At 39.7% G+C, this 21,663-nt stretch overlaps 1 protein-coding gene across 1 annotated transcript; it reads right to left on the reverse strand.

The window, feature by feature from the left end:
- Positions 1 to 543: 543 nt before the first annotated feature.
- Positions 544 to 21,581, reverse strand: kiaa1328 (KIAA1328 ortholog). The gene is made up of 11 exons (XM_015025072.1): positions 21,475 to 21,581; positions 20,486 to 20,760; positions 20,258 to 20,349; positions 20,010 to 20,125; positions 11,935 to 12,059; positions 9,895 to 10,283; positions 8,581 to 8,799; positions 8,288 to 8,362; positions 8,077 to 8,168; positions 7,736 to 7,847; positions 544 to 1,178 (listed from the first exon to the last, which is right to left on the reverse strand). Exons 1-11 carry the CDS (start codon positions 21,527 to 21,529, stop codon positions 950 to 952), a joined length of 1,779 nt encoding a protein of 592 aa, XP_014880558.1. The 5' UTR covers positions 21,530 to 21,581; the 3' UTR covers positions 544 to 949.
- Positions 21,582 to 21,663: the final 82 nt, after the last annotated feature.

A 21,663-nucleotide genomic window follows, 5' to 3' on the forward strand; every position in this document is an offset into this window, starting at 1 on the left:
CGGGTTATTTTTGGAACACAACCCCTAAGAAAAACAAGGGTTTGCTATAAATGTAATGTTACTTCATTTTTTTTCTACAGCAGGAGAAGTTTTGTCAAAAAAGCGTAACAGGCTAAATTTCAAACTGTTGTAAAACCTTTTTTTTTTTTTTTTTTTTTTAAATAAAAATTTGTGGGGGGGGGGGAAACAGCCCACAAGCATCCTCATCCCAAAAACATTCACTTAAATTTGTCACTTTATGGTACATGTTCACATTTTTTATTGACTGTATATCAAATATATTTTAAATTTAACTGAAGATATGACATAATACAATATATAATATTCAATAAAATACGAAGACTTAAATCTTATGTAAGTCACCACGTTGCCTGTAGGAATTTTTAATGTCCAGCAGGTGTCAGTATTGAGTGAAACAGTATCGACACAGAATCGACACGGTTTTGCTATGTGTCGAAACGATACATGATGCCTCATCGACCCATCACTACACACACGCACACACACACAGACCTCCTCGGTAATGAAACAGAAGGAAAGGTGTTGGTTGCAAATGGGAGCAACTGGCTTGTATTTCCAGGGATTTACTGAGGCTGCAGATTTATGCATAATACATTGAGTCAGATTCAGAATGGACAATTGTGAGTCATGAGATTCAGTTTGCATTTACATTGCCAAGGTCTTCAGAAGCAATAAATGCAGCTCAGTGTTAAAAAAAATTCCAGGGGAAAACATAATTCACCTCACAAACAGAGGAAATTCAGAATAAATATACATTTATTTGCATATAAAAGGGGAAAAAAAAGAACAAAAAAAAAAAAAACAACTACAGTAGCCAATAAGAACACGATCGACAGAAATCAAATTCATCCTAATTTCCGAAAGAATTGAAGACAATAAAAAGGCATCATCGAATCGGTGAACGTCAAGTGACTCGCTTTACTTTTTGTTAGCAGATGAAAAAGATATCTTCCAGTATCTGGCTCTCTTCGAGGTCCTGCTGAACGCCGTGTGAGTAGTTCCCACCTGGAGTGATCAGGCTCGTTCCTCCGGGTTTGGGGCCGGAGAGGGTTGAACTGCGTTGTGCCGTCTTGGGTCTCCGAGCAGCAGGCTTGTACTGCTTCGGGGCAGAGACGGGACTGAAGACATCCAAAATCTCACTCAAGGAATGGTCCAACCTGAAAGAAAGCAACACTTTTTATTTCTTGTTTTGTTTAAACCTTATCTTTGTTTTTGTATTGTTTTTATTATGTGTCTGACTTTAATTTGCTTTGCAGGATATATTTTAGCGGAGCAGGTTCCAGCACAAATTCAAAACTTTTTCAGACTGAAATTTCGAAGTATTCCTGATGAACAAAAATCCAAAAGTTCATAATGGATGGACGGACAGAGTGAACAAAGGACGACACAAGCCGAAGGATCAAAATAGGACAAGCTGAAATCTACTTCAAGGGGAAAATTTGTCATTCACCTTTCACTTGTTAACACAGACGGTCTGAAAGCAAAACACTTTTGAGTATTAACAAAAATTCGTTCTTGCCGAAATGCCTGTGGAACGCTAACAAGCAGAGTTAACAAGTCCAAACCCACTGGGGCGTCCCTGCAGAAAAAGAAAGAAGAAGAAAAACAAAAAATCTGATTTTTGCAGGTGTGCGAGAATAAGTGGGAGAGGACGTGGCGTTTTTCTCTCCCGGAATAGAAATGAGGGAGTGTGCAGCGAAATAAATAAACCAAAACGGGGGAGATTAAGCTAATAGAGATTCAATCCCGCAGTCTGGCTGGCTTGATAAATTATTCAGTGTATACACAGCCGAACGACGGCCATTCCAGATACAAAACATGAATTCTTTAAAGCACGCTCCACTGATCTTGCCAACATAATTCTCTGCTCGTTTAAAGCTGCATTGATTTGCATCGCGCGCCGCTCTCCGCACACAGCTCTCCCAGGTAAAGGCGATCTTCGGGAGGCACTTGTTGATATGCATGCAGGTGGCCGGCGGACTGACGCAGCTTCCAATCAGGGTGCATATTGGTGTTCCTCTGCACGTAGCTTTGGACCTTGATATGTCATGTTCTAAAGCTAAATCGAAAGCAACGCACATCAGTAGCTGAAAAGCTTTAAAAAGAACAACAACGACAAAAAAATACGACTACATTTTGCTTTGGATTAATTTATGCATGTACAGTTCGAGAGAGCAAGAGAGCGAAGGAGCTGAAGGGTGATGGCTGATGGGGATAAAAAAGCTGAAGCTAATTGAAGTAAATCTGTCGTCCTTATTTTGGTCTGCGCCCCGTCAACCAGCAGGGGAAAAAATAGAAAGACAGAGAGCGGGAGAGAGAGAGTGGCTAATGTGTGTCTGCTTCTATAGGAGGGACTGGAAATGAGCACTGCTGTTTCAGATAGAAAGCGGGGCAGAGAGGGAATGTGTGTGTATGTGTGCGTGAGTGTGTGTAGATGGGGGGGAAGGAGGAACTTTGGACGGGATGCCTCACTCGAAATGTGAGAATTTGCATTTTTATTTGTTGATTTATTTAATGGACGGGGCTCTCAAACAGCCATCCATCAACAAGCGACATGTCTGTAATGAATAATGCATCACTTACCGGCGGTCACAATCTATAACAAGCGAGAGGTGGGGGGTGGGGGGGGGGGGAGGGAGGGGGGGGTTGGGGGGTGGCGTACAGTTTGGGTAGGAACGAGGGAACAGACATGGGTGGGGTGGCGGCAGCAGAGACAAGCGAAGGCACAGAGATTGCATGAAGACTTAGAGAAAAGCAAGTGATTTTTTTTTGTTTGTTTTTGTTTTTTTGTAGAGCAGCTTTTCTTTCTTGAGCAGAGTTTTTAAAATGTAGAAGTTTTGCAAAAGTCAAAAGCTGCCAGAGATTTTCTTTCCCCGCAAATAGAGTTCAGGAAAGTCTGCTTTGCTTCTGATGGTCAGCGGTTAAAGAAACAAGCTTCTGGCATTGCTGGGAAAAAAGAAAAGAAAAGGAAAAATGCCTTTGGACCTGGAACAGTGGGTCATGTCGAGGGCATCCAAGAAGAGTGGATGGTTGATACTTAAGTGCTTCCATCTTCACAACAACTCAATACAGTAAGAACATTTCATGAAAAAGAAAGTGGACTCTGAGTATTTCACTTTTGTGGGGGAAAAAAAAAAATCCCATACGAAGTACTTTACCAAAGTATTCATACGCCTTGAACTTCTTCTTTTTTTTTTTTTTCCAGCTACAAAGTTGAACGTGTTTTATTGGGATTTTGTTTGACAGACCAGCATTAAGAAGAATGTAATTGTAACATGGAGAGAAAACGGCACATAATTTTCAGTTTGTTTCTATTGATTTCTTTTTTTTTTTCTTTTTTTTTTGTGTAGATGGAATTTGAAAATCCGACCAAAATCTAACTAATAATCTTTGGGGAAACGACATTGAGCATTTTTATCAGAACTTTTTCACTACAACAACTGATCAGACACAGCAACAAAACATTATGTAATGGTTGGGATGATTAACTCGTTCGTTTTGGACAAACATTTAATCTGACTGAGCTTCTTATGAAAATGAAGCGGCTACATTTCACTTTTTAAAAATAGGTTTTCCTTGGTCAGTCTGTATACTGCCTTCTAAGCCGCTGAAGATAAACGCACACGATACTTTTCAGGCCTCGAGTCTGAAAGGTCGTGCATCATTTACCTTCCTCTTCACACTTCTGCACTTGTTTTTGTTGGTCTATCATATAATATCCAAAGAAATACATACAACTTCAAGACAATGCTGGAAACACTCAACAATGTAAACATCATTACTGTCCGTGACAAATTATTCAGACTTTTCTTCGAACTTGCACTTCCTTCTTGGCTTGTCTCTTTCCTTAAAGACAGCCGTCTCGCCCCGGTGCCTCTTTTCATTTGCAGTCCAAACAGTAAGATTAAAAAAAAATAAAAAATCCCATAATGGCCGCTGCGTATATCCCGCATGACAATTTCCAAACCAATCAATAGCAGGCGGGCAACAGCAGGATAGATGGAGATGAGATGGGCAGGGTGTGCTGGAACTGTCTCATTACTAACTAGCACAGGATTCATGAAGGGATTAAGGAGGTCACTTAATGTTAACACCTGCTCTGGATTTGCAATTCACACATCAAGATTGTAATGGTCGAGATTAAATGTCCATAAGGGAGCTGTTGCTGTCCAGCTGGACAGAGAACAGAAGTCTTTACCAGAGATAAAACTTCACTTCTTACAGTTTCATTGGTTTATTTTTTGGTCTTTGTAGCATGTAGGATCTGATTATTTATTACAATGTTTTGATTAGAAGACAAATTATAACAGATTAATTAAATACAGACTCAAACGTATTTGTTCTGTAAAGGACATATATTTGTTTTCTATTATACATAAGAAAGAGAGAAAGAAACAGAAAGACAGAAAGGAAGAAAGAAATGTAAATAAAGAGACAGAATGAAAGGAAAAAGGAAAAAAATTAAGTAGACCATCTTAAAAAAAACAGCAGACAGCAGCTATAAAAACGGGTTCAATCAAATTATTTATCAACTGATTACAACTCACAAAACCCATATTAGAGGCAAAATTCCTCATTATAGTTAGTGTAAAAAAATACAGTGTGCAACTAACAGTGTAGTTATTTTAATGGGCTTTGGAGGTGAAAATGGATGCTAATAAGATCTGAAACCCTCGGTCCCCTGTTGGAATTAATGGCCCGCTGCCAGAGCTCCCAGCTTAAACCTGGACCACGCACCACTTTGATTAAGAGTTAATCGTTGCAAGTAGTAAACTTTCAGCCGTTTTAAAGAACTGTCTTTTAAAACGGCGAGTCTCCACTATCCTACACGCACTGCATTAAAAAGCAGACATTTTTACGAAAGGCTGCAGAAATGTGAGAAAGATCTAAAAAATATAGCAGAGATAATGTTTTATTAAATGTCTACATCATTTTTGAAACGCTTCACAGCTTCTCGTATTTTTTATTTTATTCTTTTTAATTTACAGGTCCACGGCGACCGACGAGTCCTCCCACTGTGTAAAGAATGTGCACAAGTGCATGCAGTGGGATGTTTTGCACTGGGGTTAATTACCATTTAGTGACTCGGACTAAAGCCCGACACTCTCCACCTCTTATGTCTTTCTCGCCGTTTCCATTTTCCTCCATCTGGACCTAATCTGGCAATTCCTCGCTCCCCATTTTTCATGTTTTCCAATGTGCGAACCCTCAAACACACTTTTAACATCTCTCCCTAACACTTCCTGTCTCGGTCTCATTACTGTGGCAGGAAGAGAGAGAGAGGGAGAGAGAGAGGAGGGAGAGAGTGAGGAGGGAGAGAGTGAGGGAGGGCACCGTGTGCATCCAAGTCTGTTCAATTACACCTGATGCAGGATCCCTGCTAGGCCGACTAATGGAACGCAGCATGTCTCCTGACAGGCTGGCCACAGCACCAAGCTAGCCCTGTAAAAAGCTTCATTTAGCTTCTTACAGCTCGAGAACGTAGCCTGACGGAGGAAGATCATCCTTTAGCTACCAGTTCTGCAACAACTGCAGGCCAAAGAGAAGCTGCAAGATCTAAAGTTTCCATTTGTATTCCTTATGTGTTGTTAAGCTGGAGATTCTTTTTTTTTTTTTTTTTGAAGAACAAGGGGTAAAAAAAAACAACAACAACACTAACTGCCTTGAGGAATCACAAACAACTAATAAAATATAACTAATTATCTCCCCAGTGTTTTTCCTCCCTCCCTTTCCACACCTTTATCTCCATGAGTAGCTACAAGTTTCTGATCTGGGGTTATTCGCCCAACAAACCGACCGAAAGCTTCTTTTTGTGCTGTTAATTGCCTCTCGCAATTCTGATTTTTAGATCCTACGTTTCTTCGTGTGAACAAAAGGACGCCGAGCCGTCATTTAAATTAGAGCTTGACCAAAAAAAAACTGTGTTTTTAAGGCCAATGTTGATGCAGAATTTCTAGGGTTTGGCAGCAGATGGTTGGTATCATACCGATATATTTAACTTACCCATCTGTTCATTTCTTTTGTGTTGTTTGTTCAATCCAAGAAGCAGACTTTTGTCAGTGGTGGGAGTGTGTTCATAAACATCTACGCACCAGTAGACTGAAATGTAGCCGCTTCTTTCTTCTTCTAACGGTGGAAACATTTCCGTGCTCAATAAGCAACAGCTAATTGAAGGTTTGCAATTAATCGAGCCACGGATAGAGATCGATGTCTCGCTGACCGTCTGCTGGGGTCCGCCTGCAGCTATTTGACTGACAGGAGGCTGTGGCTTTAAATGTTTCCATTCAGCCACAGGAACACACTGCTGGTCAAAGGCGCACCTCATTTTTTACTGCCAGGCAGACATGCGATGAGAAACTGACTGGTCAAACACTCGAAAACCCGATCTTTTTCCAGTCAGTCCAAATAATATACCACACATCACACACCCTTCAGTGAAGAAGTTGATCCTGAGGAAGAAGGCTCAAACTTCGACACTTTCAGTGTAACTGAGGTCTTCCAAATGAATACAGAAGGGCCGTGTAAGATCTAAAAGGCAATTTAAAAGGGAACCGCGCCTCTCTGTGGCCTATTTAGGCTTAGAGAAAGAACGAGACTTTCAGCAGATAATAGGAAGTCTGAATGAACTACGTCGAAATCGGTCTGGTTTAGGTTTTTTGCTCTTACGACATCTTTTAACCACTGAATATCTGGGATTTTTTTAGCAGAATTTTGGAAAACTTTAATGCAGGGCTCTACTGATTATTACTGACTACTGATTTCTAATGCTAGCCATGCTAACTGATTTCTAATGCTAGCCATGCTAACTGAGCTTTTCCTACAGGATGCTAAAGATTTTTTTTTTGGTCCTTTTGTTTCCATTTTTCAACAGACTGGAATTTGTTGATGGACTCCAAACAAACATTGCGTTCTGGAGTGATCACATGGAGTATTTCTAACCACCTTCTCTGTTAACAGCACCTGGCATGAAAAGCCATGGTTGGCTCTAGTGAATCACAACGAGCATGTCTGTCAAATATCTAACTTAAAACTAATTTTACTGCTGGAGAAGAAGCACTACGAGAGTAAAACCTCACATTTGGAGCGAAGGAGAAGGATTATCCAATCAAAACAGTCTGAGGTTGTTCAAGGCAGAAGTGCAAGAAAAAAAAAACTGAAACAGTTTGCATATCGTCTTATATTGAGGTTGTTAAGAGAAATCAGAATTGGCTACAACTGGTGGCGGCAAAACTTTAAAAAGACCAGGAGTGAGAATTCTGATCTGTGCGTCTCTAATGGTTCATATCCATCTGTCAGCTATCCATAACTCATCCTGGCTCCCGTTATTATAAGCCTTTGCATATCTCCTTTATTTTTGTTTCAACCTAAAAGTTCAACCTAAAAGCTTTGGGAAAAGTGTTCAGCAATGACAGAGATTTTATCAGCACTCAAGAAATGAAATTGAAACATTTACCAGCTTTTTATATACATATTGTTGGTGAAAGTGTGCTATATGTCAGTGTCATTTAATGAACTGATTATTTGTCAAACAAAACTAAGGACAACTATGGAAGAACTATTACAACCCATGCTAAAATAATATTACTACTTTTCAACAATTTGTGAGTTCAGGGATTATGGTAGAAATAAAAAAAAGGAAAAAAGAAAAACTAAAGAATGTAAACAGAAGATGTTTCATAAAAGTCTAAATAATATTACATTAAAACTTGCTCACCTGTTTTCAGGGATGTTTTGGATTACAGAGACCGAGGTGGGGAAACTTTGTGTTGAAGGGGTTCTTGCTGGAGATGTGGCCATGTCCCTTCGAGACCGTTGTAAAGGATTATCTGTGAAGAAAAAAACACAACTGTTGTAAAAGAAATAAAAAATAACAGCAAGTCAGGAAACAAAGAGTATATGGTGCTTAAAGAAAGTACCATACAGTCTCTGTTTTATAAGCAAAAGAATAGGGTTTTATAAGCAAACGGAATAACAAAAATAAATCAGTGGTATCCAGCTCCTGCATTAGGGTTAGAAATGAAGTGGATCTTTTTTTATGTGCACTGACAGGCTTACCCTTTCCACTGGCAGAAGGAGCAGGAACAGCCTGGGAAGTCTTTTCGTGCAAATTCTGTTCTGCAGAATGAGTTTCCACATTCCCAGACGACCTGCAGATCACAAGGTTTTTTTGCTTTTTTTTCCCCAATAGTTCTACAGGATTCGATGGGTGTGAACTGCTTATTTGATGACAGGTTTAATGTCTGATAGAAACTATTATTTGACTTACGTGGAGGGAAAATCTCGGTGGGAAGGACCCTCTGACTCTGACCCAGCATTCTTTGAGATGCTGTACTGAACTGGACTGGTTCGTTAGATCCAAATCAAAACGAGGGAGAACAAAGTCAGAAAAACAGATCTGCAATGACTGACGCTTGAAACGTCATACGAAGGACGGACAGCGACCGACTGGGTGTGTGTTAATTCAGAAACAAAAGTAAACACTCATCAACTTCAGCCCGTAAACGTTTCCCAGCGGTGTCGCCGCGTACGGGCCGTGTTTCTTTGGCTTGTGTGTTCTACCTGCTGTGAAGAAGTCGTGACTGTCGAAGCTGCTCTGTCTGTCTGCTGAATCGCTCCTCCTGCTCAGCCAGCCGTGCCTGCAGCTTCTCCCTCTCCAACTCCAACTGCATCTTCTGCAGCAGCAGCTGGTGCCGTTTCTCCTCCCAGTCCTCATGACCCAGCAGGGGCCTGGTCAGGGCTTCCTTTGCTTCTGCAGTAATTATATTCCTACTTGGCAGCCTATATGGAAACACATGCAATACATGATCTACATGTTTCCAGTTTGGTTGTGTATCAAAATTAGAGAAAAAAAAATATTCATACCACCCTAAGCTTTTCGCCATTTTGTTATATTACAACAACAAACTATGTTTTTTGTAATATATTAAGATTTAATGTGATAGACCGAAAAATAACACGTGATTGTCAAGTGGAAGTGAATGACAGCAAGTCTTTTGCAGTACTTTTCAAGCCATTTTGACTTTATCTTGTTGCAAATTGTCTTATACAAGCTATCTGCAGGTTTCAGCAAGTCAAATTTAAGACTTTTTAAGACCTTTTTAATGCCACATTGAATAAAATTTAAGAGAAAAAACTGTAGATATAGGGGATGGTTGGGAGGACTTGCTGCATTGCAATCAAGGAGAGCAAAAACTGTGAACCCGACTTTGTGCTTCTCACACGGCAAATGGCTCTCTACAGTCTTAACCTTCACAGTGACAAACTTAAACGTTTTCTTGGCAAAAACAAACGTCGTCCAGCCAACTGCTGATCAAATTTGTACTTACCTATGATAAAGTCAAAAAAGCTAACTAGCTAGGTAGTAAGAGTATATTAGATAAAAGAGGTATCCTCAACCACCTCAAGACACAGAACTCAATTAAGATGTTTTCAAATGAGTGCAACTTTTGCCTGACAGAAAAGTTCTGCAAGACAACAAAACTACTTTAAAGAGTTCTACCACAATCAAATTTAAAACATGTGATTACTGTATTTAAGGCCAACTAAATTTTTTTTATGAATTTAAGACATTTTAGACCTTAATTTTAGATGCACAAATGTAATATTTTTTTAAGGATCTGCAGACACCTTGTTAGCATGTTGTAGCTTTCTTTTAACAATTACATTTTCTGTTATTTTTTTAAGGCTGAAAACAAATGCATGCCACACTTTTCAGATCAATCAAGCACACTTTTTTCTTCCACTTCAAAATGACACTACATTCCAAATAAAACACTCAAATCCTACACTAAAGTTTGTGATTCTAGCGTATAGAGGCAGTACAGGGAGCATTAATAATTTTTCCAAGAGTCTGTACGTCAACACTAACATTACCTTTGATGCTCCCTCGCAGTGAAGGACTCATGATGACAGTTCGCTAGACAGCAGCTGCTTTCACCTCTTCTGTGCTGTGTACCACAGCCAGTGTCATGACAACTGCCTTGGCAGCGCTCACATGTGTAGCATATGCGTGGCTGCCTGCAGCCTCTTTTTTGACTCGTGTGCCGTTTGGTTGCCCCGTCGTTTGGACTGAACTCTCTGTCACAGGAAAGAGAGGCAGGGTTCCTAAGCGTCTCTGCAGCACCTCTTCTTCCGATAGGGCTCCTGTACAGCGAAGCCTGCTGCGCTTCGGCAGCAGCGAGGCCGATGCACGAGCTGTCAGAGAATGAGCCATTAGCTCTGCTTGTAGAGAGCCTGCTGGGGGTTTCCTCAGAACCGAGCACCTGCACAGAAACCAAAAGAACAATTAGTTCTGTTAAGCCCATTTAGAAAGCCTCTGAGAGTTTAATGAAGTGCTTCAGCCAAAACAGACTGCTCTATAAAAGTTTAATTTACAGCTGGGTAACAAAACGCAAATTCTCCTATACAACATTAGGACTTTTCAAACTAACGAAAGCTAATGCCGTATGCAGCCACAAAAAGTTTCAAGCCGCTGCTGGAGCACGGACGTGAACCGCAGTGTTTGGACACACCGTGTGCAGACACTGTGTGTTTGCACATTATAGCGCCACTAATCTTTCACAACCGTAAAATTTAACAGACTAAGAGGAAACTTGGCATTTACATCAAGATCAAGGAAATCATGAGCCAAACACAGGGAAGAACGCCCCACCTCGTATTCTAATGGAGGAAGAGACTGAGTAATTTGCTGAGGGTCAGAGAGCAAGCAAACACTTATTATTCAGAGCCGCTGAGGGACGACGAGGTTGACAAAGTCACTATTACTCACAGAAGCCTTCCCCCGAGTTGCATCTTTGCCTCTACAAAGTCACCTTGAGAGAGAAACGGACTAGATATGGTTAGGTCAAATACTCTGAATTTACTTTCCTGAACCCTTTTGTTTGACTCCATTTTAAAATGTCACAGTTCAAGAACAGACGATATGAGAAATTTGCACTGAGTCACGAATTGACAACTTCAGAATACGACCTCACATGCACAAAGCTGCAGCATTACGCTGCTAAAAATTAAAGTGGTTTAAATATGATCAACAAAAAAAGGCATTAAGAATTTAGACTAATGTGTTCAGAGATGTGATTATATAGGTTGTATTCATAAGATGATAATAAAATAGTACTTTACTACAAGTGCGAATAATTGAAAAAAGAAAAGGTTACAATGCCTCAATATGTCTAAGCTGCTTACAATCTCATTTCCTTGTTAGAGAAGTAGTCAATTTTTTTATGATTGTAGAAAAGAAATCTCCAGATTTTAGAGAACTGGCTGCATGTTCAAATACAACCAGGTCATTTCGTTCAGTTAGTATTCTTCAAACAAACAACTCTGACTCACTGTCACATTCAGCATGACAAATCTGTGCCTGAGAACATGATGGAGGTCAAAGGAGGACGCTCTCTGAATGTTGTCACAGCTAGAGGAAACCATTATACATCACCCGGTCAAAACAAGTCAAGCTGGGCATTTTCCACAACAGTCCATATTTTAAAAACATCGATATTGTCCAGCAGACTCCTAAAGACAGCCAGTGGGCAGCAATCCCTCTGTGTGCTGCTGGGACGGTCTGCAGCTCCAGTCAGCTGTAACTTGCTTAACAATGAGTTACAATCAGTAGAAAGTCCCAGAGCAAATAGTTCCAATGTATCTTCGGTTACTGGGGGAATCGCGCACACTTTCGGAGAACTGCATGTGTGGCAAACCAGATCTGAATTGAAATATTTCCACCACCTCTCTAAAGACACAGAAGGAGAACTTTGAGTCAGAAGTTCCTGCAACTGGCTGCCCTGGTTTCAAATATTTAAATACCAGCATCAGTCATAAAAAGACTGACCTTCAATCCCAGCCTTCAGTTTTACACGGTTCGTTCAGAACCAACTATAGTGACATTATGTACATAAACAACACACCATGCCTTACCTTAGTGAGGGTTGCTGGGTGAGTGAGGTGAGCAATGGACTGGTTCAGTTTGGCCTGCTGCTCAGAAAGGTACTGCTGGTAGAGGCCAAGCAGCTCCTGGCACTCTTTGTATTGTAGCTGTAGGCCTGGAGGACCAAAGGTTAAGTAGCAAACAGCAGAGACTTGACTTGAACAGGTGAGTCTTTCATATCCTTTACCCAACATCCACCATGTTGGCTAACATCTTGTTACCCACGATGTTAGCCAACATCGTGGGTAACAAGATGACATTAATTAAACCAAAAAAAAAAACATATATAAATGGTTGCACATTTATGTTACAAGGTTATTATAACCTTATAAATTTTGTTTTTCACTTGAATGTACACAGTGCCTTTGAAAGGTGGTCTTGAGGTGATTTAAAATAAATTTCAGTCAGATTGAATGGAAAATTTTACCACAGATTCCCAATTGGACTTGGGCCTGTACTTTGAGCCACTGTGAATATGATGCAATTTATTTTATTTTAACCCTGCCTGTGTGTTTAGTTAAGCTAAACACACAGATGAAAACCCATTAATCTAATAAATTAATGGTTTATTAGATTAAAATGACTTCCAATCGAATAACTAATAATGTTCGCTGGAGCCTATTTTACTGCTGTAGTTTGGCCGCCATCCACAAGATGGTGCTGCTGGTCATTGACGCAAGAATAAAGATGGAAGGGCTATTCCCATACTGGAAAGTAAACGGTCCAAACAGAGTCCATTGAGGAAATCAAAATACAGTTTATGTGGTTCTGTTTTGAAATATAAACACTCGACAAGCTCCTTAAGTTATCACCTTAACAGCCTTGCTTATTCAGTCAGCTGAATAAGCCAGCGAACACAAAATAATGTTAAAAAATTTTTTTCATTAAAATTCAGCATGTCATAAAAAATTTTGCCCTTCAAGCAGAGAACAGCCGGATTTATACTGAGTTTGTACTAATTACAAATAAAGTGACCTCTGAAGTCAGCCGGCTGCACTGGAAGTTAGTTATTTAGGGCAATTAGTGTCAAGGGAGCTGCATATGTTACAATTTTCCAACTATTATTGAAAATATCTGTTAAACAATGTAACATTTTCCCTTCACTTCACAATTATGCCCTATTAATGTGCAAAATATAAAACCCCAAAGAAATACATTGAACTTTGTGCAACGTAATTGAATGGGAAAACGTCCATGGGGTATAATCCATTTTGTAAGGAGCTGTAAAGTTTGAAATAATTTATGATGGTCCCATTTTGCTGCTTAAGAAACCTTGATATTTTTTTTTTTTTAGCTTCATTGCATTCTTGGCTCTGTACCTGCAAACTGCAAACTGAATTTAAATCCTCACTGTACCACAAAAGGTGGAGAGAGCTTCAACTCTCCAAACAAATGGAGGGAAGAATTCAGCAAAATCAAAGTTGTTGTTGTGGCATGTAGCTTTTTCGCCATCTGGGCTGAGCCAAGCTGTGTCGAGCTGAGCCGGGCTGTGCCACGCCAGGCTATTTGCCAGACAGAGAGCTGGCAGCCAGAGGAAAACTAATCTGGAACGGGAGTACTGCTGTGCCTCAGGAGCCCACTAATGACAGTGGCAGCACCACACCAACACCGACACATACAAAGATAATGAGCACGAGAATGGGGAGACTGCACACAGGCACATCCGCACACGTGCAATAATCAACTCTGACGTTCTAGGACACAAACACACGTACACACAAGAACCTCATGACACTAGAGTGCAAATTCCCCACATGCACAGTAAACAGTCCACACATAAACACAACAATAAAGCAGGTTGTGCACAAAGCAAGTAGCGCGCACGCACACACACTACCCCCAGGCTGACCATAAAGTGTATTCCTCCAGGTCATATCTTTTTATGATGGTGGCCATGCTCTCCCATCTGATGAGTTTTTCTCACCATCCATTTGCACAAAAAAAAAAAAAGAGCTTCCGTTTAAAGAGAAAATCAAAGTTCAGAGTAGAGTCTTATTGAAGAAATAGTTGGCGGAACACTGAATAAGAAAACACTTTCCTTGTTAGACGACTTCAATCAGGCCGTGGAAATGAAACGGGGGAGGGAGGGAGGAGAGAGGAGAGAGAGGATGACTTTGAATTGAGGACCAGACACCGGGCAAATGCAATGTAGCGACTTCCATAAACACTGAGAAAATGTGAGAGAACACTTTGATTAAACCCTCAGCCTCACCCGGGCTCCCGGATGCCTGCGCTGATCTCCATGAAAGCAGCGCTATATGGAAAACCTAAGGACATCACAAGGGCATCACATCAAGCAAACCTGCACTGGGAGGTCTGTTTATGCAGCGCGGGAGATTGAACATGCCTCCTCGGCTATAGATTACCTCAAACCAAGGTAGAATATGAAATTTGAAACGTATAAATAAACCAAATTCATTTCGTCATACCAACGCAAATACCACTTCTACACTTTCTCTGTCTTAAAAACACTCAGTAAAGTATACTTGATTGCAGCACCGATGTCATTACGCTAAACATGCTTCCCCTCCCCCAGGGCCTTGGACCTCAGCCAGTGGGAGCACTTTGCAAACTCCCAGTTTACATCCTAACTACAAAGTGCCGACAATAACACACACACACACCCTCCCCATCCAAAAATATTCCAAAGCGAGGTGTTGGAGTGAAGAGGCTTCAGATGGAGCCTGTCAAAATGATTCACTTCCCTGTCAGGCAGAGCCTCAAATGAAATAATGAAATCCATTTCAAGGTGGAACAAATTTGCACAGAAGGAAGGGGAAGTGGGGGTATTTTAAAACCCGCTTTAGTACTCTGTGTCAAACAGATTGAGCCTGAGCAGGGATGCAAAAAGGGAGCGGGGGACAGAGAGCCTGATGCATGATGGCTGTTGAGTACATCAAAAGTGTGTGGGGAAGAAAATGACAGGGAAGTAATAGGAGATGACAGTTTACATAATCGTCTCAATAGTACTGATTCTGGAGAATTGAATTCAGAAAGATGTGAAAACACGTCTGGATTCAAGCAGAAGAGAAAAAGAAGAAGAAAACTGACAAAACCACCGACAGACAGACATGTTTGTGATTCATAGATGACAACTGGATGGAGTCAGAAGTTTGGACTCGTACAGATCAAGTTGTATCTCACTGAAAGTTCAGGAAAGCCATCAGCAGGTGCAGTTTTACGGCTGTTAAATATATTTTGGCACCCACAAAGAAAAAGAAAGTACAGAAAGCAAAATTATCAAAAACATTTGCTAAGTTTTAGTGCATCATGCAACGCAGACAAATTAAACTCTCCATAGTTCCGGTTCAGTTATCACTCTAACTTTATGGCGACGATGGACCCAGTGTCCCCCATTTCCTCCACCTTATACTCCTACAATGACAATGTTTACATTCTTGAATAGGAGAAGGTGCTGTCAGTGATTGCCTTTTTGTGGAGGTGAACAGCAGGAGCCATCGAGCCACTCAAAAAATGTCCTTAAGGGGTTATGAGAAGAGATGCAGCAACCAGAATTTTTGTGCCTGATATCCTGAAACTTGTGCTGCCAATAGCAGTAAATAGAAAGAACTATAACCTAAGACGATATAAGGACACCATTCAAAATATCTTTCAGCCTTCCTGCAGTGAGCGGTCATTATTTATTTATAGTATGAGCAGAGGCTACATCACATTTCATGTGAGAGAACAGTCGCCCCAAAATGAGGCTTTACTACTTTAAAACAAAAACAAAATTATTCAAAAGTTCACATTTCAAACCATCTTTGGCGAGAAACCCGCCACACCTAGCATGGCTACCATTACTTAAACAGCTGTCTCCATACGCATGCCCTGGATAACGTGGGCCCTTTACTCTAACATTTCCAAAACCAGAATGTTTCATGAGAAAAGCCGGAAGCTCAAAAGCATAAAACAAACCAATTTCACCGTACTTCATTCAGTGTTCCTGTTATCTGCTTCAAGTCGCATTCTCTATTGCCTTCTCGTAGCCAGGAATAAACCAGAAAAACGTCTCCATAAGCTTAAAAAAAAAAAAAATATATATATATATATATATATATATAATATAAATATGGAAGAAATATATGTTCTTCTTAAATGGCTTCTTGCATATCTGCGGGTCTCCAGACCTTGTTTAAAACATCCAACTGATAATGAAAATAGCTAACTGAGTCTTTACCCTACACATAAAAGTTGTTGTTGTAGGCACGACTTGGTAGCCTGTATGTATGGCGAATTCACTGATTCGGGGGGGAAACAAAAGTATATATATATAAAAAAAAAAAATTCCCTTCTCACCCTCTGTGGGTGGTCTCTTTCATCCTCTGAGCTCGGGTCCTCTACCAGAGGCCTGGGAGCTTGAGGGTTCTGCGCAGTATCTTGGCTGTGCCTAGAACTGCACATTTCTGGACTGAGATGTCTGATGTTGTTCCTGGGATCTGTTTGAGCCACTGCTCCAGTTTGGGGGTGACTGCCCCGAGGGCCCCGATGACCACAGGCACCATATATATATATATATATATATATATATATATATATACACTTTTTTTGAGTCGATAAGCTGTCAGGAACAATCAAACTTAAATAAGAATCTATCTGAGAACAAGTCAGTTTTCTTTGTCTTTGTGATTGTCACAATGCTTCCAACTCTCACATGCGCTTTGAATTGTTAGTCATTAGGAATCATGACAAAAGAGAGCCAGTCTGGCAGACTAAACTAACACCAACACAGGACAAATCATATTGCAATAATAGAGTTGAGCTCTACCTTTAAAAAAGAGTCTCGGCTTGATGAAAGATTGTCCTGTAGTGATATTTTATTGACTACTCTTCCTGACTTTAAGTTAAAAAAATCTTGCAGTCTTCCAAATTGAACTTCAGCTTTAGTCTCAAATGACTGGAGATCTGCGTGTTTTGTTCATTTTTTCCCCCAAAATATCTTTGCAGGCAGGTTTTGCAATTGCTTAGCACACAGAGAAAACGAGGAACTAAATTATATCAACATGATTGACCTCCCCAACATTTCTTCTCTTTTTATCCTATTTAGTACAAATGTTTTCTTTATATTCATAATACTTTAGCAACCAAACAAGTTACATACATGCGTAAAGTATATACAAACTAAAATGACCAAGTATTTTTTTAAATGCTCAAAATGTTATTTCATTGCAAATGCCTAAAAGCATGTTTACAAGCTACAATGGAAAGCTAAAATATTATTGTGATAAAAATTAGGTTTAACTCGTAAGACGCAAGATGCACATGAAAAGTGAAATGTTTGTATTGCTCATTACAAAAACGATTTTTAATTAAAGTTGGGTTTTATCCATCCATCCATTTTAATCATTGTAAATTCAAACTCAACCAGAATTGAATTATGCCGGTAATCTCTAATGGAGCCTTTTATAACACCACAAGTTTCCTTTCATATTGTTTCCTCTCACTAAATAGCAGCAACAACAAACCAGACGTCTACGCTGCGTTAGAAATCCCAAATGATTTCCACCCAGGCCAACACGCCCTTAAGTACAAAACGCTATCTCTGCCACAGATTGACTTCTGTATGCCAGTCAGTTGCAAATGTCAGCCGAATATCCCTAATATCAAGGGTACTTTTCTAACTTATCCTGGGTGGCTGGGGGCTAACGTATAGTCCCACATCCTTTATACCTCAGACAACCCTGAGTCTTGGTTAGATAAGATAAGCTGAGGCGTAATGGAATTAGACTTGACAAGACCCTCACTCAGTGCGCTTGCCTTTGGTGTCTCCTTAACCTTTCCAAGAAGTGCGCGAACCTTCTTCCTAAGAAGGGCCTTCCTGACTTTTGCACACACTTTAAAGACTACGTTATCCCCCCACCCCCACATACCCCAAGGTGCTAGGATTCAAACACTTTCTCCTCTTAAATACCTTTTAATGAAGTTTAGAAGTTAGCTGTAAATGCCAAGTCTCCAAGCTAAAGTGGCTTTAATAAAGTTGTGCTTTCCCAATTTTCTCCGCTGCTGTTGCAAATTGTGCAAATTACCAGCTGGGTCAAATAAACTCCATATTCTGCTGCCTTCTTAATGTAAAACAGACTGACGGAAATGCTCAGGTGGTGCCTGAGTGGGAACATGAATGAGCAGAGTTCAGACACACTTCTTGTTGTAAAATTGACTGGAAAAAGACTGCATATTACCTATTTTATAATTGTTTCATTTAATTAAATCAAGATGATGAGATATATTGTGCTGCTTATGATCTCCCGACCTGTGAATTCTTACAGACATCCATATTATCAAATTAGAAACAAGCCTCATTTTGTCAGACTGAAGTAGCTTTTGAGAACATCAACCTTTAAGTAGGCATTTAGGAAAGTTTTTGCTAGACCCACATTTCTGCAGTAAATGTTTTAATATTGCTATGATGTAGTATTTAAATAATAAATGTGATTTTAAGCCATCACAGTTAACACAAGTAAAGCCTTGAAAACATCAGTCTGCATATGATGTGTTTCACTTAGTGAACTGAGTTACTAAAATGCATTAACCTTATTCTAATTTATTGAACACAACTGTAATCTTTTAAAAACATTTTCAGGTTAAAAGGCTCGAGGTTTTCCAGGTGAGTGAAAAATATTCCGTATTCAACAAGCACCCGCAATAAGAAAGGGCTTACAACAAACACAGAGAAAAAGCAAACAACATGGTCCTCCGAGTTAATATCAAACCTCGCGTAAGATAATTTAGACGGCAAAGACCACCGGCTCCAACCACGAAATTGATTCTGAGCACAACGGTGGATAAGCTGCGAGCAATTGAAAAAGGACAACCGCAGCAAGCATCAAATAATCTAAATGCATCTATTTCTTTGCTTTTTGTGTCAGACTGATGGGTCTAGCCCAAGACCTTGAGGTACCCTTACTTAAGACAACACTGCCCCCTGCAGATTGCTTTGTGAAACATTAATAAAATAGTATTTATTTAATAAAAGTGCATTGATATTAATAAACAGTTATTTTTGTTTTGAACAGTGTTGATAACTTATGTTTTTATGCAGTGCTGATACTATCAACAGCATAAAGGCATTTTTGATATGATTTTGTATTAAAGCTAACAGCACTAGTGTGTTTGGTCATTAATTTTTTGTTCTTTGCATGTCAAAAATGACAAAACTTACTTGCCTAATTGAAAAAACTAAGGATTTTGTTCTTATCTTCTATAGTATAGAGGATAAGAACAAAGTCCTTAGACTTAAAGTCGTTCAGAGATGTTTGACTTAATATTACTAATACATCTAATCGACTCAACATGTCGAAACCTTACAAAAGACCTGCAAACGTTCATAAATCAAATCTCTAAAGATGTAAGCCTAACCTTTGGAAGTTGAATTGTAGCTGTAGTTTTTTTTTGTTTTTTTCTTTTTACATTATAAAAGTGCATTTCACTAAATAAGGATCATGGCAAATTGTATTTAATTTTAATTCGTCATACACAAATTGGCATACAAGTGTTTGTTTCCATTCATTTTAACGATTATGGCATCAGTTAATGAAAACCTACATTGAAGGTCCCAGTGTCTGGAGAAAGAAAGGACAAAATCCAAGATGCTTGAGATCCAGTTTGAATTTTGTACAGTCAATGATGGATTGGGAAGCCCTGTCATCTGCTGGTGTTGGTTTGTTATGATTCATCTTGTTCAAAGTAAGCGCAGCAGCCAATCAGGAAACTCTGGACCACTTCCTGCTTCCCTCTGCAGACAAAGTTTACACTCACTTGCTGTTTCAGCAGGATTTGATTCCTCTCTGCTCTGCCAAATGCTTCATTAATGCGACATTCCCATTTTCTAAAACTGAGTATTAAAAGTTCCTTAGCTGTAGCCATAATCATCAAAATTATCAGAAGCAAATGCTTATATACGAGTTTAACGTTTTAAAATCGATTTACTAAAATAATTTAGCTTTTCAATAATGATCTAAGTTACTGAGAAGCACCTGAAGGACTTATAAAACACAATGATTACCCCCAATTACATATAAATAGCAACTGTTTACAACATTTTCTGCCAGTGAGTTTGAAAGGATACTCTCTCTCTCCTTTGCTATCATCAGGTTCTGCTGCTCTAGATCCTGGATCTTACGTTCAAAGTTTCCCTGTTCATTTTTCAGACGCTGCACAGACTCCTCTTTCTCCTCACTTACTCTGTAAACCAGCAAGGCGCATTGTTAGAAAATAAGGAAAGGACAGACTGTCTACATGTAATCTATGACACCAAAAGAGCTTTAATTACGAACAACACTTCAAAGACGCTCTTTACCATATGATTTCACATACCTGGCTAGCTCTTCAATGAGGTTTGCAATTCTCCTTTTGTCTTCAAAACACAGGTCCTTTAGAGAGATGTCGCCCTTTGTTCTGTTGCTCACCTATGTAAATAACAATTAAGAGGTACACAGAGTTAGCGACGAAAAGTTGAAGTGAAAATCTGCCAGCCTTAACATGCTGAACTCCGTCATCTATGAGGAGAGAAGAAAACGCACCATGTACCGGAAACTGATTTACCTGTGGCAAAGGAAGATGGGTACCACTGGGCTGAGAGAGGCTGTGTATTGTAGGTACAGAATCCCTTTGATCCCCCAATGCTTCCTCTGTAGTATAACTCTCAGAGTAATCACTTTGATAGTGGCCTTGCTTTCTCCCCGTCGCCTTTAGTGAAGCTTGATTTTTGCCATTAGTAGAATGCTTCACTCGGATCTTGGTGTCTTTTTTTCTGGACGAATAGATCCTGTCTGGGTCCAGACCTGCAGGTGTCTGACTTTTCAGTCCTCCATCAACTCCTAAGACAGTTAACAGAAAGAAACAACAAGCAAATACAGGAGTGTTTATACAGGATTCACACATCTAGGTGTTGTACTTTGGTCAAGAACTGATAAAAATATTCTTTCCAAATATTTTTTGGAAATAATAATGTCATGCAAATCTTAATAAGTAACATGGATAACCCCGTGAATGGATCATACATGAAGTATATTTCAGGCTTTTCCATGATGTCCTTTTTGCCACCTTAAACTAGATAGTTAAAACTATCTACTCAAGTTGGAAGAGTTTACCAGTGCAACAGAGATAGTAGTTCAGTTGAGCTAAGCAACATTTCAAAACTCCCAAGATTCAATGAAGTTAAATCTTGGGATTATTCAAACATATATAAACTAATATATCAATAAATTAGCCTTTCTTCTACTGCTAGATGCTCTTCAGTGTTATTCATACTGAAATAACATTAGGAACTGTTAAGACTCGCCGGAGGCTACCGTGCGATTACAGAGTTCACAGCACTGATAGTAAAATAAATGTAAACAACTTAAACTTCAAGTGGCCAGCTAACATTTTTGCCCCACTTCCTTTCATTGAGACAGCAACTTTCCTGTTAGCTGCTCACACAAAAAGAAAGCACTAAAGCAGGACCACTTAAAACCCCCACCTATTTGCAAAGCTCGTACGGACGTAAGGTACTCTGTGAAGCGTAAAAAATCAAACAAAAGTAAATATACCGAAATTCTTCCAAAATATCCCCGAGTTTCCACTTCTCTTTGCTGCCGCCGCCATATTGAAACAACCGCCACCACTCCCAGAGAGCCAAGCGTTGCTAAGGAATGGTAGCCCCGCCCTTATTTTTCAACTAAGAATCTCATAGGACGAAATGCAGAAACACGGCGTTCTTATTGGTCAAAATATGTGTC

The sequence above is a fragment of the Poecilia latipinna genome, unplaced genomic scaffold (assembly GCF_001443285.1).
Source record: "Poecilia latipinna isolate Pla-1442-1.1 unplaced genomic scaffold, P_latipinna-1.0 Scaffold3936, whole genome shotgun sequence".
In the NCBI taxonomy this organism is placed as follows: Eukaryota; Metazoa; Chordata; class Actinopteri; order Cyprinodontiformes; family Poeciliidae; genus Poecilia; species Poecilia latipinna.